We start from the raw sequence: 13,431 nt of genomic DNA, 5'->3' as shown, positions 1-13,431 counted from the left end.
CCGGGGATGGTGTTCCCTGCTAAAGCGCAGTGTGCACCTCCATTCCCCCCCTCCAAAGGCTAATTTGATGAATGAATGGGCGCTGGGATGTTTCCATTCAGGCTCTTGGAGGCTGTTCCGAGCCTCCTGCCGTGCTGCTCGCAGGAAAAGGGGGATTGTGAGGCCGTTTAAGTGTAACTGAGAGCTGAGAGCGTCTGAAGCTTTGAGATTGATGCCTGCCTTGGCTGGGGGCTTTGAAGTGCAAAGTGGCTGAGCTCGATTGGTGCTTGTTTTTTTTAGAACAGGGCTGCGGGTTCCATTCCAGGGAAAACGTCTATTCCAGCTCTTGTTATGTCCATAAATCTTATGCAGAAAATTCACTGTTGCTTTTTGCAAACGCCTGTTCCCCTACTCAGCATTTCCTGGGCTAGCAAATCTTACAGAGCTTGGGCTGATCCCGGTTTGATTTGTAGATGTCTTAGTTCCAGTCTGCATTTCTCTGGAAAATGGAGTTTGGAGAGTGAGGATGGGAGGATTGGCTAACCCACACTTACAGGCAGTGTTTGCACAGACTGGGGCAGCCAAAGCTCTGCTGTGGGGGGAAGTGACACAGTTTGTCAGAAATTACTCCCAAAGTGATGCACGAGAAAAAATTATTTGCAGAATTTTTAAATCCAGGTTTTCTGACTAAGCAATTGGTTGCAGGTGGCTTCTCATGCAGAATGTGAACAAAACAAAAAAAACCCAAGCCAAACACAACCTAAACAAACAAATAAAAATTAAAATTGGATACTGAAGGTGTGAAAAATGGGACAAATCTGCAGGAGGCCAATGCTAAGTTTGTTCCTTTGCATCAGTTCAGTGCTGATGGATTGAGCTCCTCCCAGTATTATTTTGCAGCATCTCACAAAATCATGCCTCTTCTTTATTAATTTTCCTTGTATTTTGAGGATCATGATTCCCGCAGAGGATGTCTTCAGACTCTTCCATCTGTACTCAGTTTTATTACAATTTAATTGATAATTTTTTCTAAAACCAGTTGAAGCTTGCCCTTCTCTAACACCTTGGTGGCAAGTTCACCTTTGTAAATTATACCTTTTAATTCCAGGTACAAGATGATCTCTGAATTCACCTGGCCCAACCACGACCTCCCCTCAGACAAGGAGGCTGTGAGGAAGCTCATCGAGTGCCACGGCTTCCAGCACGACGTGGCCTACGGCAAGACCAAGCTCTTCATCCGCACGCCGCGGACCCTGTTCACCCTGGAGGAGCTGCACGCCAAGATGCTCGTCAGGATCGTCCTCTTCCTGCAGAAGGTACAGCTTCCACTGCCCCAGAAACTCAGCTCAAGCTCCTTGAACCAGCCTTGCTCTCCTTTCTGGCTCTGCTGCTGCACAGATTCCAGACTTCTGTACTTTGGTCACTGCTGGATATTTTTAGGCTTCTTTCCATGGTGCTCTCTGGAGCCTGGGTGTAGTGAGGGGTGTAGCACCTAAAAAGTTGTTCATCACTGTTTAAAAACTTGCTCTTTTCTCAGTGGAAAGAGGATGCCTGGGAGCTTGAGAGACTTTTACAGCTGAAACGTGGAATCAGAGAATTCCAGGCTGGTTTGGATCAGGAGGGACCTTAAAGCCCAGTCCCACCACGCCCTGGCACAGGGTGCCCAGAGCAGCTGTGGCTGCCCTGGATCTCTGGCAGTGCCCAAGGCCAGGCTGGATGGGCTCAAGTGGAAGGTGTCCCTGCCCATGGCAGGAGATGGGACTGGGGGAGCTCTCAGGTTCCTTTTAACACAAACCATCCCATGGTTCTCTGGTGTTAGCAGTTGCTGAAATCTGTCTCTGTACAAGCAAGATCTGTCTGGCAAAGAGCAGAAATGGTGGGGCTGACTTGCCCTGCCAGGCAAAGTGGATTAGTTCAAGACTTTTAGAAACTGATTTCTTAAAATGTGTATCTTGTGTGAAATTCTTGGAATCTGGGAAAGAACTGAACCTCTGAACCCATTCCTGTCCCTCACAAATAGAAACTGCTGCTGCTGACAGATGGGTGTAAAAACTTGACAGAACAAAAGCTCTGCAGGGAACACAGGTTTGCACAAACTCTCCAAACCTGGCAGACTGAATGGGGAAGAGCCTGAAGGAGAAGTTCCCCCCTGGAAGCTCTGAGTTCTGTGGATCACTCATATTTGTGGTGTCTGCAGTGCATTGGATGTGATTCCCTTCCTGGAAACCCACCCAGTTTGACCAGGATGGGAGCAGAAAGCATCAAGTCCAGGGTTGGTCTCTTGGTACTTGTTGTGCTGAATGGTTTAGTAGGGAATTCTGCACCTCTTGTGTGCAGTGAGTATTCTGGAAAGGCCAAGCTCAGGCTGTGAGGATGCAGGTCCTGCCTTTCTCTGAGCTCTGTGGTTCAGAGTTTTGTTCCCTGTTCTGAGCATGTACTGCTGCTGAGCTTCCCCAGACTCAACATCTTCTCCTACCTTCCTTCCCTGGAAAGTGGAGCACTTTTCCATCTATTTATTCTCTTGGGCTGCCCTGGGCTGCCCTGTGGGGCTCCCATGCCCCCTGGGAGGGTTCCTGGATCCTTTGCTGTGCTCACCAGGGGTTCTAGGGAGGAATTTCCTGCCTGGAGCCACTTGGATGCTTTCAGGGAGTTCACAGGGCCACAGCTCTAACCCAGAGTCTCTTTCTCCCCAGGAATGGGGTGAGCTAATGAGCTCCTTGTGGAATAAAGCTGCAGGGGGGGCTGTTTGCTCCCAGGTGACTCCAGCTTTCATATTAAAAAGGGAGCAATTGAGGGGTGACCTTTTTGGAAATTGCAAGGTGCAGCTACTGGAGAATAATTTCAGAGCCCCAGGCTGTGTTGCTGTGGGAGCAGATCATGGCTCAGTGAGCTCCAAGCTCCTCCTTCAGATAAATCCAGTGAGAGGCACACTTTTAACAGCAACTTGTCAGTTCTGTGAGTTTGCTGCCAGCTCCAGAATTACATTGTCTGGGCTGGATCTGGAGTGAGCTCAGCATCAAAGACAGCAGGGCAAAGGATTTTTTTTGCCCCTGGAAGGTAAATAACCTGCTTAGGTGTCATGGATCAACTCCTTTGCTCCACAGAGGCTTTTCTGCAATAGGTTTGTGTGGCATCAGGTGTGGAATAACTGTGGTGCTTCTGGGGGTTTCCTTGTTGCCACAGTCAGCAAAAGTGATAGAAATTAAAATGCTGGTGCACGTTGTCCTGTGCTTCACAAACCTCCCTGCCCTGTGTCCTGCTCTCCCTGGGCTGGGGAGGGACCACCATGAGTCTGTCTGAGGACTGAAACAGGACATGGAGGCATCTTTTTGTTATTTTTCTGTGAGAAATCTTCAGGGAGTTCTAACTTACTTCATAAATGATCATAAAAGACAAACTTCTTCTCTAGTGCTCAAGGAAATGAGGACTCTGGAGAAATCTGGATGTCCTCCTAGAGCTCCTTCCCCGTAGCTGAGCCCTCTCTGCTTTCACTCACGGGAGGTTCCTCAACCAGGCTCTCAAATGGGGCTGGCAAGGGGATGCAGAGGAGCTTTCCAGAGCCCTGGAACTCACAGCTAAACCAAGAAACACTCAATGAATCATTAAATGCTCGTTAAACAGCCCATCAGCTAAAGAGAAGGTGTTGAGCTGGTGTCATTAGGTGTGGATTAGAGACCTTGTACCGTGTTAAACCTACCTGACAAAAGCTTGCCTTTGTCTCCATTTCCAGTGTTTCTCTTGTCTCCTGTTAACTCTGCTCCCAGCCCTGGCTGGGATCCCTCCCTGGCTCTGCTGCCGGCAGATGGGGCCGGTGGAGTTGGGCAGTGCTGGAAAAGGTACAGTCAACAATCAAAAATCAAAGAGGAGGGATCTGATGAGGCCTTCTCTGAGCTCTGAAAGCATCAAGGCAATTTTGCCTGTCATTTCTGTTCCCAACTTGTTTTCAATTGTTCATTAACAACTCACAGGGAAATTTAATTCTTGCTCTTTTTTCCTTCTGTAGTTTTGACTGTGAGCATCAAAGGCTGAGGGAGGCAAACTGAGCACATCTAGAAAGATTTGATTTTCTTTTAAACAACTGAGCCTTCTATTGCATTGGAGTTCCTCAAATTTGAATTTAGGAAAAGGGAAAGACAAGAGAAGATGACATGTAGTGTGGTGACAATGGGCGCTTGTGTGACACAAGCTGAGGCAGATGTGAGAGCAGCCTTAGAGCAGCTGATCCCGGCCTGGGGCCCAGGGGTGTTTTCCTCTGCACAGGAATGAGTGTAAGTGAAAGAATCCACATTTAGATTTAACAGCTCTTTTTCTAATGATGTGTATTCTGTGGCTTATGGGTGTCCTGCAAATCAGGAGGCTTTCCAGAAGGGACTCACTAATTATCTGGGGAGCTTCATCATCCAGTGACCCTTAACCCTCCACAGTGCTGCTGCCTTTGTGTAATGGTGCTTACCAGTTTGGTTAAATCGAATTAAAACTGACATCTAGTTTAAATAGATAATTTTACTTTCTTTTGTTCCACATCTCTGGGATGTCTTCACCTTTAGATTTATCTTTCACACTCCTTTTTTTCCTGTGGTAAAATGTCAGTGAGATTCCAGGCTGTAATTTTCCTTCTGCCCCAATGCAGTCAGTGAGCAGATGTGATGTGATTTAACCGTGGCAACTTGCTGGCTCCAGGAGAATTCAGCAAGTGAGAGCTGTGTCCAGTGTCACAAACCCCATATGGCAGCAGGGACACCACACCAAAGGGTCACTCCAGGAGCCCCAGCTGAGGTTGCTTCATGTGGTGCTTTAGGGTTTATTTGCTGTACCTGTGCTCCTGCCAGCTCTGTGACTGTCACCCTGAATGCAAATGGAGCAGCTCTAATGTTAATCATGCAAATAAAAAATGAAAAAAAAAATGCTGCCATGAAGCTCTGCTGCTTTTCCTGCCCTTGGAAAGGCTCCCACAGGCTCATTAGCTGTGCAGAGCAGAGCTTTGTTCGGGGAAGAAAGCCCGGGCAGGCGGCACGTGCGGGCTGTGCAGATGATGGCTCCTGTCACTATAATTTACTGCACTATTTCGGTGTCATTTTATCAGGCCGGCACAGCTGCGGATGGAAATCGCTCCCGAAATCTTCCTGCCTGGCACGGGAGCAGCAGGGGTGTCCTTGAGAGCAGTCCAGCCCCTCCTGGGACACAGCCCAGCAACGGGGGCTGGGACGGGCAGGGCCGGCCCTGGGACGTGCCCTGGGCATCCCGAGGTGTCCTTGGGCATCCCGGCATGTCCGTGGAGCCAGATGGGCTCTGCAGAGGCTCGGGAGCTGCCATCACCATGGCAACACTCCCCAGCCTGCAGGGAGAGCAGCACAGAGCCGTGTCATCGTTCCCTGTTTCACCTTCCCGCTCCAGCCCCACCAGCCCTGGGAGCTCGGGACACAGGGAAGCCTCAGCCACACGGGGAGGCTCCTCCATGGACACAGGAGGTGTTTCCTGACAGGGTTTGGGCCAGTGACCCAGGCAGAGGGGACGGAGTGGGTTTGCCCCTGGCTCCAGGCGTTCTCCATCCCCAGGCAGTGTTTGTGCACGCCGGCTCTCAGCAGGAGCAGGTCTGTAATGACATATGGATTTGTATCCTGGTCCCAGGCTGTGGTCTGGAGAGGCTCTGGCAGGGAGGAGCTGTGACAGGAGATGCTGTGGCTCCTTCCCGAGGAGCAGGGGCTGGGAGCTGCCAGGACCCGGTGCAGGGAAGGAGGAAGAGCTGGCTCCATCCCCTGCAGTAACACTGACTGATCCCACAGCTCCAGCCATGCTGCTCCCCTTCCCTGGGCTAGGAGCATCCCTGCCTGCTTCCAGGGAAGGCACTGAGGCAAAGAAATCCACCCTGCTCGCCCCAGAAAATGCCAAAGCATTTTAAAAATGCTTTACCTCTTACAAAAAAAAAAATGGAAGAGAAGAGGGAATTTCTGCCAGTTTAGCCCCACAACGGCTCAGCTGCCTTCGGAGGAATGGTCATGCTGGCAAGAACTGGGGACTTGCCTGTGGGGGAAAAGCAGGAGAGCTGGATCCTGCCCTTTCAGTAGCAGGTACCTGGAGACACCTGGATACCTTCTTGATGTGCTTCTGCTCCAGGAAATGCTGTGGAAACACTCTAAAACCTAAATAAGTGTAAATATCCATTATTGCTGAGCAAGAGAGGGTGCTGTGAGTGTGCACCACTGTGTAAAATACAGTCCAGCAGAGTATGGAGAGCAGGGAAACAGCCTGTTCCAGGGTCTGGTGTCCCAGCTGGGTCACCTGGAGCTTCATGGCTGTGGGAGCCACCTTAAAGCTTGGCTTTCTGTTTCCAATACAGGTGGGGAAAAACAAAACACAAACAAAACCCCAAACTCTTCCCTGAACCTCTTGCCACATCAGAGAGAACATTTGTGCTCTGATGAGTTGGTTAAACCAACCTTTGGTGGCTCTGATCTTGTAAATCATTCCAGGTTCTAGCTCTGCCTTTCACAGGTGGAGAGGATTTTTTTCCATGTTCATCCATGTGTACCCCAGGCAAATTGGAAAGAGCAGATTCAGCCTTTGCTGCTGATGCTTCCACATTGTTACCATGGGAGGGAATGAGCTTTTGTTGTGCCTGAGCTTTCCACCTTTTCAAAGGTTGTGATCTGCTGCACCTCAAGGTCTCTTTAAGCCTGCTTTGAGCTGTGACAGAGCTGCCAGTGTGGTGTAAAACAGGGCAAAAAGCACAATTCCTCCAGGAGATTCTGTGGTTCCTGGAGTTGCCAAAGGCAGGAAGTCCTGCAGGGTGCAGCCAGGATTTATGAGGTGCCCTGTCAGGCCCATGGGACACCACAAAGAGCACCCAAGGACCAGCAGCTCCATGCTGGGCGATGGTTGGGAGCTTTCCCAGGGTTGGGGATCTCATCCCTGTCCCAGGCACGGGGGGTGTTTGCTGCAGCTGTGGCTGAGCTGCAGAAGGAGCTGCAGGAGGAACCTGGAGCTGAGATGGGGCTGCATCCCACACCTGGGACCTGCTGAAGCATGGCTCCTTTGGTGGTTTTTATGTTCCTTATTGAACATGCTCTTGTTAGTGCCAGCTAATTAATCTCAGAGTGGGACCCTTCTCTCTTTCCAGCCTGTGGAATATTGTTGCTTTTAAGCAAAGCAATAGAATGAACATTGTTCAGCTGACTTATGTGGAAAGAGAAAACAGCTCTCAGCAAATGCAGCAGCTTTTCCCCCTCGCTGCTCTCTGAGGTGATCTGGGAGAACAGGGAGCCTTTGATTTAAACCCTTTGCCTCAGACCTTTATGGGGTCCACATTACTCAAACCAGGAAAAGGCAGATCACATCCTGGGGCTGTGAGTGAGCTCTGAGGCACTCCGTGACAGCCCTGCCCTGTGGAGGTGCCCTTGCAGCAGTCAGGGCTGGGGGCACTGGAGGTGGGAGCCCGTGACGCTGCGCGTGCGGCTCCTCTGCGCTGGCACTAAATATTGAATAACCTGTGAGAGCCTTCAGAGCTGAGCAGGAGCTTCCTGCCTGCCTGAATGATTTGATTCTCACCAGCTGGGCTGCCTGGAGGGCAAACCAGGGGTTGGGACAGATGGAATATTGATCATGGAGCAGTCCGGGTTGGCCGAAGGAGGGTGGTGGGAGAAGGTGTTTGTGGTGCAGCAGGAATGGAGGAGTTTTCCAAGGTTTGTTTCCTTGCAGAAGTGCTCCAAAATACCACTCTGGGGTTTAATTTAGCTGAGCTGGGTTTGTTTGCTGAATCCTGGGCATTTGTTTGCTCACTCATGTGCTTGGATTGGGAGCTGTGTGGGTTTTTTCTGCATTCACAGGGATTGCAGCATCTAGGTCAAATCTAGATTATCCCTTTTTCCATGGGAGATGTACAGGCAAGGCTGCATCCTGGGCCCACCCTGGCTGCTCTGCTGGCTTTCCCTGTGCTCTGTAGGGCCCATTTAATAGTTTTCCTTTCTTTCTTCCCTTTTTTCTCGTTTTTTTGATGGCACATTCAGAGCATGGAGAGCCTGCAGCCTGCAGACAAGGCTGTAATGCATAGATGGGTGTGGAGGATTTATGTTCTGCTGAGGTGATGGATGTGATCTTGGATGTGAGGTTTCTTTAATCTTGGAAACTCTGTTGGAAGCTCAGTGAGGCTTTTAAACTGATTCTGAAGGTATGTTCAGATCTCCCCTGCCATTCATCTGAATTTTAATTGATTAAATTTTAATCAAAAAACAAGTGAATTAAATATTCTTTAGGAAAAAAAAAATCAGTGCTTCCCTTAAGCTGAGATGTGTCTCTTGCTTTGGCTGAATGCTGTTGGTGCAAGTCCCTGCTTTAGAAGCTACCAAAGCAGCTGCTGCACTGGGAGTCGTGGGATCATCCCTTGGGACACTACTGGGATCACTGAAGCCAGGGCTGTGCAGAAGGAGATCCCTTGGTCTGGAGCTTTTCGTGTCCCCAGGGGTCATTTCCACCTCTGGGTTGGCCTTAACTGAGGGAATAAAAGGGACTGGAGGAAAGCTGTGGCTGCCCCATCCCTGGGAGTGTCCAGGGCTGGGTTGGATGGGGCTTGGAACAGCCTGGGATAGTGGGAGCTGCCCCTGGCAGGAGTGGGACTGGATGGGCTTTAAGGTCCCTTCCAGCTGGGGTTTGGGATTCCATGGTTGATGTTTCTGTGAAACATCTCATTTAAAACACTGTGGAGTTGGCAGAGGTCTCTGGAGAGCGAAGAAAGAACTTCCTCACTGGGAGCAGCTGTATAGAAATAAATATTCTTTGTAATGGTCAAGAGGTTGAGCTGTGTTCAGACTTTGTTTTTCCAACCTTTTCCTTTCTCTCTATCCCTGTCTTAGCCCTTCAGTCCTGATTTCCATTGCCTTCTTCATTTTTCCTCCCCCGAATTTTAGGAGGACAAACATAGAGAAGGCAAAGATATTGAAAGAGGTGAGGAGAGACCATGGGTGGGAGCTGGATAAGGGAATGTTTCTTGGTTTGTTGTTTGGTTTATAGTGCTTTTGGGGGGGGGGGAGTTTAAGCCAAAAAAACCCCTCCTTTTTCTTTCCATTTTCTTTCCAACATAATCCTCATTGTCTCTGCTCTTGTGTCCGTGGTTTGCTCGTGGGCCCTTCCCTGCTTGCTCACACTGAGGAATCAGCTCATGCTGCTGGTTGTTCCCCTCCCCTGCTGTGTCTCCTGGTGCTTTCCCCCTGGGGACAATCCACTCCATGTCCTGTCCCTCTGCTGCTGCTCGGTCCCTGGGCTGGGCTCTGATCGATGGCACTGCCCTGGAGGCTGCTCCAGAGGGGCACTTGGAAAACTGCCACCAAACTGGTTCTTTGGGAGCCATGGCCTCCTCCAGCCCCTCCCTCGTGCCCCACACACATTTCCAGCCCCTCATCCTCTGGGATGCTGCCAGGCCCTCCTGGGCTCCTCTGCCTGTGGTGCTTGGCTGGCAGTTGGTGGCTCTGTGTCTGCTGGTTGGGATTTGGGATCTGGGGAGGCAGATGGCTCTGGAACTGGAGCTGAAGCTGTTCCAGCAATGTCACTCTGATTTCAGGCTCCTTCTGCCCTGTGGCTGATTTTTCCTGAAAGATAAAGGGACTTGGCCTCGTGGAGGCTCCTGCTCCTCTGTCAGCTTGGCTGGGAGCTGGCTCAGGATTCAGGAGCTGTCAGGGCAATCTCAGGAGGTCAGGCAGGGACAGGGTGATCTTCAGTCTCATTCCCATGGGAAATCGGGTTAACCAGCAGGGAAAGCCACAGGAGGGGGGAACGGGAAGTATGGATTTATTCTTGCCTGTGGGAGGGATGGCACAGGGCTCTGCCATCCCAGGCTGGTTTACTCTGGCTATAAGGACTCTCTAAATGCAAGGTCAGTGAAGCCCCCAGCTGGCTGGGATGTGGCTGGATTGAAGTGGGAATTCTGAGATGCCTGTGGCTGTGAGGTCTGAGGGATGATCTACTGGATCCCTTTGGAACTGGGCATGAAATTCCCTTGGAACTTACCTTGGGTGCAAAGGCATAAAGGGGAGAAGGAGAACCCTGCATGCACAAATACTTCTGTTGGGGTTTGGCCCTCCTTGGCCCCCAAAACACAACAGAGCAGTACCTTTGCAACAGGAGAATCTGTCACAGGCTGTGTAAACTTCCCTCTGGAAATTTGATGTGTTTCATTTCATCTTACAGGGCTCAATGTTCTTGAGTTATGAATTGAAAAGGTGTATTGGGTAGAGTATTCAAACCTGAGGAAGGTGTGAGTTGGCAGGAATACTCCAGCCTCCTGGAGCTGCTTGTTCTGGAAATGCATTGGCACAGGGTGCCCAGAGCAGCTGTGGCTGCCCCTGGATCCCTGGAAGTGTCCAAGGCCAGGCTGGATGGGGCCTGGAGCTATCTGGGATAGCAGAAGGTTGCCCAAGGCAGAGGGCTGGAACTGGATCATTTTTAAGGTTCTCTCCAACCCAAACCATCCTGTGATTCCAAGATTCTGTGATCCTTGTTTGTCTGATCTATGTCCTGCTGCTCACAGCTACACAAAGTCCCTGCTCAACAGGGAGTTCTGTGCTTTGACCCCTCCTCTTGTCCCCTGGATTGACCATTCCATGTTTCTGGAAGGCTCCATGGGACCATGGGGCAGCCAAGTCACCGTGGCAGCTCAGCATTACTGAGGGGCTTCTTTGAGCTGCAATGAGCCCTGCAGTGGAAAAGAAAACCACCAAGCCAGAAAAACAGTTAATTTAGAAAGTATTTGTCCCCCATTCCCTGGGAGAAGTTTGTCCTTCCCTTTGACTGTTTCCTCACCTTTGAGGCGCTGCCGTGGTGCCATGGAAGGTCCTCACTGGCAGGGGGTTCTCCAGTTATGACAACTTGATTTGAGAACATGCTTTTCATTAATGGTTTGCTGTGTGTGTAGCCAGGGGCATGTCTGAGCTGGATAATTGGATTTGGGAGGCCAGTGTTTGTACAATTGTGACACCTCTTGCTGTGAAGCCAATTTCTGCAGCGATGCAGCTGATACAACATCGGGGCAATCTGTTCCAGCCTTTGTTCCAGGGATGTCTGACTGGTGGGAGAAGTAACCACAGCAAGAGACTTCCCTCAACAGCATGTCTGCTTCAGCCCAAGGAAGCAAAACCAAGACTTTGTTCTGTGTCTCAAATGGTCCAGGGAACAGCTGACAGCAGTGAGGCTTTGCAAAGTCTTGAGCAGCTTACAGGGATTTACTGTGTGTGTTCTTTTCTTGAGGTCCTCTGTAATACCCAAGGACTGTTCACTGCAGCCTGGAGCCCTTTGTTCCTCATTTCTGTTCTTATTAAATTCAAAAATGAGAAATTGGCAGTAGGGTTTTGCCCAGTTGATTTTGTTTGTTGTCCATACATCCCTTACAGGTATATTTTATGACTCTTCAGTCTATGCTTAAGTATCTCACGCAATCCAAATCTTCTTTGCTTTTAAAAAATTTCCCCAGTACTCTTTGGATGCTCAGTTTTTGGATCCTAGCTGGTGATTCTGTCAAATTCAGAGTTTCAGAGCCTGCTCTGCCCTGCCCTCAGACAGGGAAATGCCAGCTTTAATCCAGCCTTACACTCTTTGGGTGAAATCCAGGCCTTGTGCAAGTCTGGTTTAGGCAGGAAGCTTTGAGCCTTGAGCTTCCCAGCAGCTCTGAGGGCCTTTGCAAGGCTGAAGCTGCACCAGGTCTGAGCTAAAACCACAGTGGTAACTGAGTGTGGCAGCAGTGACTGCTGAGCACAGCACGTGTGCAGGGGGTGCTGCCTCCTCTGTCTAATGGCCTCAAGGAATAAAAAAGGAACATGTTGTTTATTATTTTAGCTGCACACAGGGATGAGGTTCTCAGTCCCAGCTCCCTGGGTTTGGTTGGTGTGCTGAAACCAGCAGTGCTGGTTTCTGCTGTGGCTTTTGTGCTTCCTGCTCTTGCCTTTCTCTTCACTGTCCCATGTCCTGCCTTGCTTCCCCAACTCTTCCCTCAGCCACTGAAATGCTCTTTATCCCCACACCCTCCCTGGAGAGCAGCCCTGGCAGGGGCTGAGGCTGCCATGGAGCTCCTTGCCTTCAGCCACCTTGGGCTGTTCTCAGGTGTCAAACCATCCAGTGCCACCCCTTGCCAGGGGCAGGGACACCTTCCACTAGGAGAGATGTTCAGCCTGGAGAAGGGGGGTTCCAGGGAGAGCTCAGAGCCCCTCCAGGCATTAAAAGAGCTCCAGGAGAGCTGGAGAGGGACTGGGGACAAGGGATGGAGGGATGAGACACAGGGAATGGCTCCCACTGCCAGAGGGCAGGGATGGATGGGATCTTGGGAATGAGGAATTGTTCCCTGGGAGGGTGGGCAGGCCCTGGCACAGGGTGCCCAGAGCAGCTGGGGCTGCCCCTGGATCCCTGGCAGTGCCCAAGGCCAGGCTGGACACTGGGGCTGGGAGCAGCCTGGGACAGTGGGAGGTGTCCCTGCCATGGCAGGGGTGGCACTGGAGGATCTTTCAGGTTTTTCCCAACCCAAATCATTCTGTAATGCTGTGATTCTATGTGGGCAGGATTGTGCAGGGTCTGGGCTCTGTTCTGGTGTGTAAGAGCACAAATGGGCTCCACTGATGAGTTTGATGCTCCATAAAGTGCTGGGTGCTCAAGAGCTGCCCAGGCTCAGCCAGAGCTCATGGGTTGTGTCTGTAGGGAAAGGGAGACATCCCCCACAGGGACAGTGAGGCCGAAGGAGAACGAGGAGAGAGAACTCTAACAGAGGTAGAAAGAAGAGAGTTCTCTGCTTCTGAACAGTTGGGGACCCAAAACCTCTGTGTTTCTCTTTAAACTGAGCATGTCCAGAGAGCAGCAGCCCCTCACAGCTCTGCACTGGTTGCTGCATGGGCTTTTCTGGGCTGCATGGCAGGATTGTCAGTGAAGCTGTCAGGAGAGCCTCTGACATCAGCTCCACAAAGCAACTGTTGTGTTGAAAACAGCCTCAGGTAGTTAATTAATCCTTCTGTAAATAGAAGGCTTGATGTGCACCAGCAGTGCTGTGGGATCTTTCTCAGAGGAAAATAAAGTCTGTGACAGGACTGTGGTGAGCAGGGAGGCTCGTTATCCTTCCAGTTCAATTATGCAAGGAAAATAAATACAGTCTTCTGCTTGGTGGGTTGTGTTGGAGGGTGAGTACAGGTGGGGAAGGATCCCTGGGGAATGCCAGGGAATGCCAGTTCCTCTGCTTACAGGATGGCAGCAGCACCTTCCACCTGCCTGGGGTTCCTCCTTGGTGGCTGGTGTTGTGCACTGTCACTGTCTCAGCCACATGCACTGTCACTGTCACAGCCACGTCAGCACTGGAGCAGCCTTCCAGCATCACTTCCCAGAGTGTCCTCTGGCAGGGGGTGCCAGGAGAAGCCCATGAGTTGCTGCGTGTTCTGCTTGTGGTTCTCTCCAGGCAAAATACAACTCACAGTGACACTGGAGAAGCTGGGC

At 50.8% G+C, this 13,431-nt stretch overlaps 1 protein-coding gene across 5 annotated transcripts in view; it reads left to right on the top strand.

Annotated features, from left to right (window-relative positions):
* Positions 1-13,431, top strand: part of MYO1D (myosin ID) — a 155,700-nt gene that overhangs the window by 67,814 nt on the left and 74,455 nt on the right. For all 5 annotated transcript variants that reach the window (XM_064400167.1, XM_064400171.1, XM_064400168.1 and 2 more), the window contains exon 16: positions 1,088-1,295. In XM_064400167.1, the coding sequence (XP_064256237.1) occupies positions 1,088-1,295 (208 nt within the window). The remainder of the gene's footprint in view (positions 1-1,087; positions 1,296-13,431) is intronic.

Source organism: Passer domesticus, chromosome 27, assembly GCF_036417665.1.
Source record: "Passer domesticus isolate bPasDom1 chromosome 27, bPasDom1.hap1, whole genome shotgun sequence".
Taxonomy (NCBI): Eukaryota; Metazoa; Chordata; class Aves; order Passeriformes; family Passeridae; genus Passer; species Passer domesticus.
Note: the sequence above shows the minus strand (reverse complement) of the source record. Positions and strands in the feature narration are given on the sequence as shown.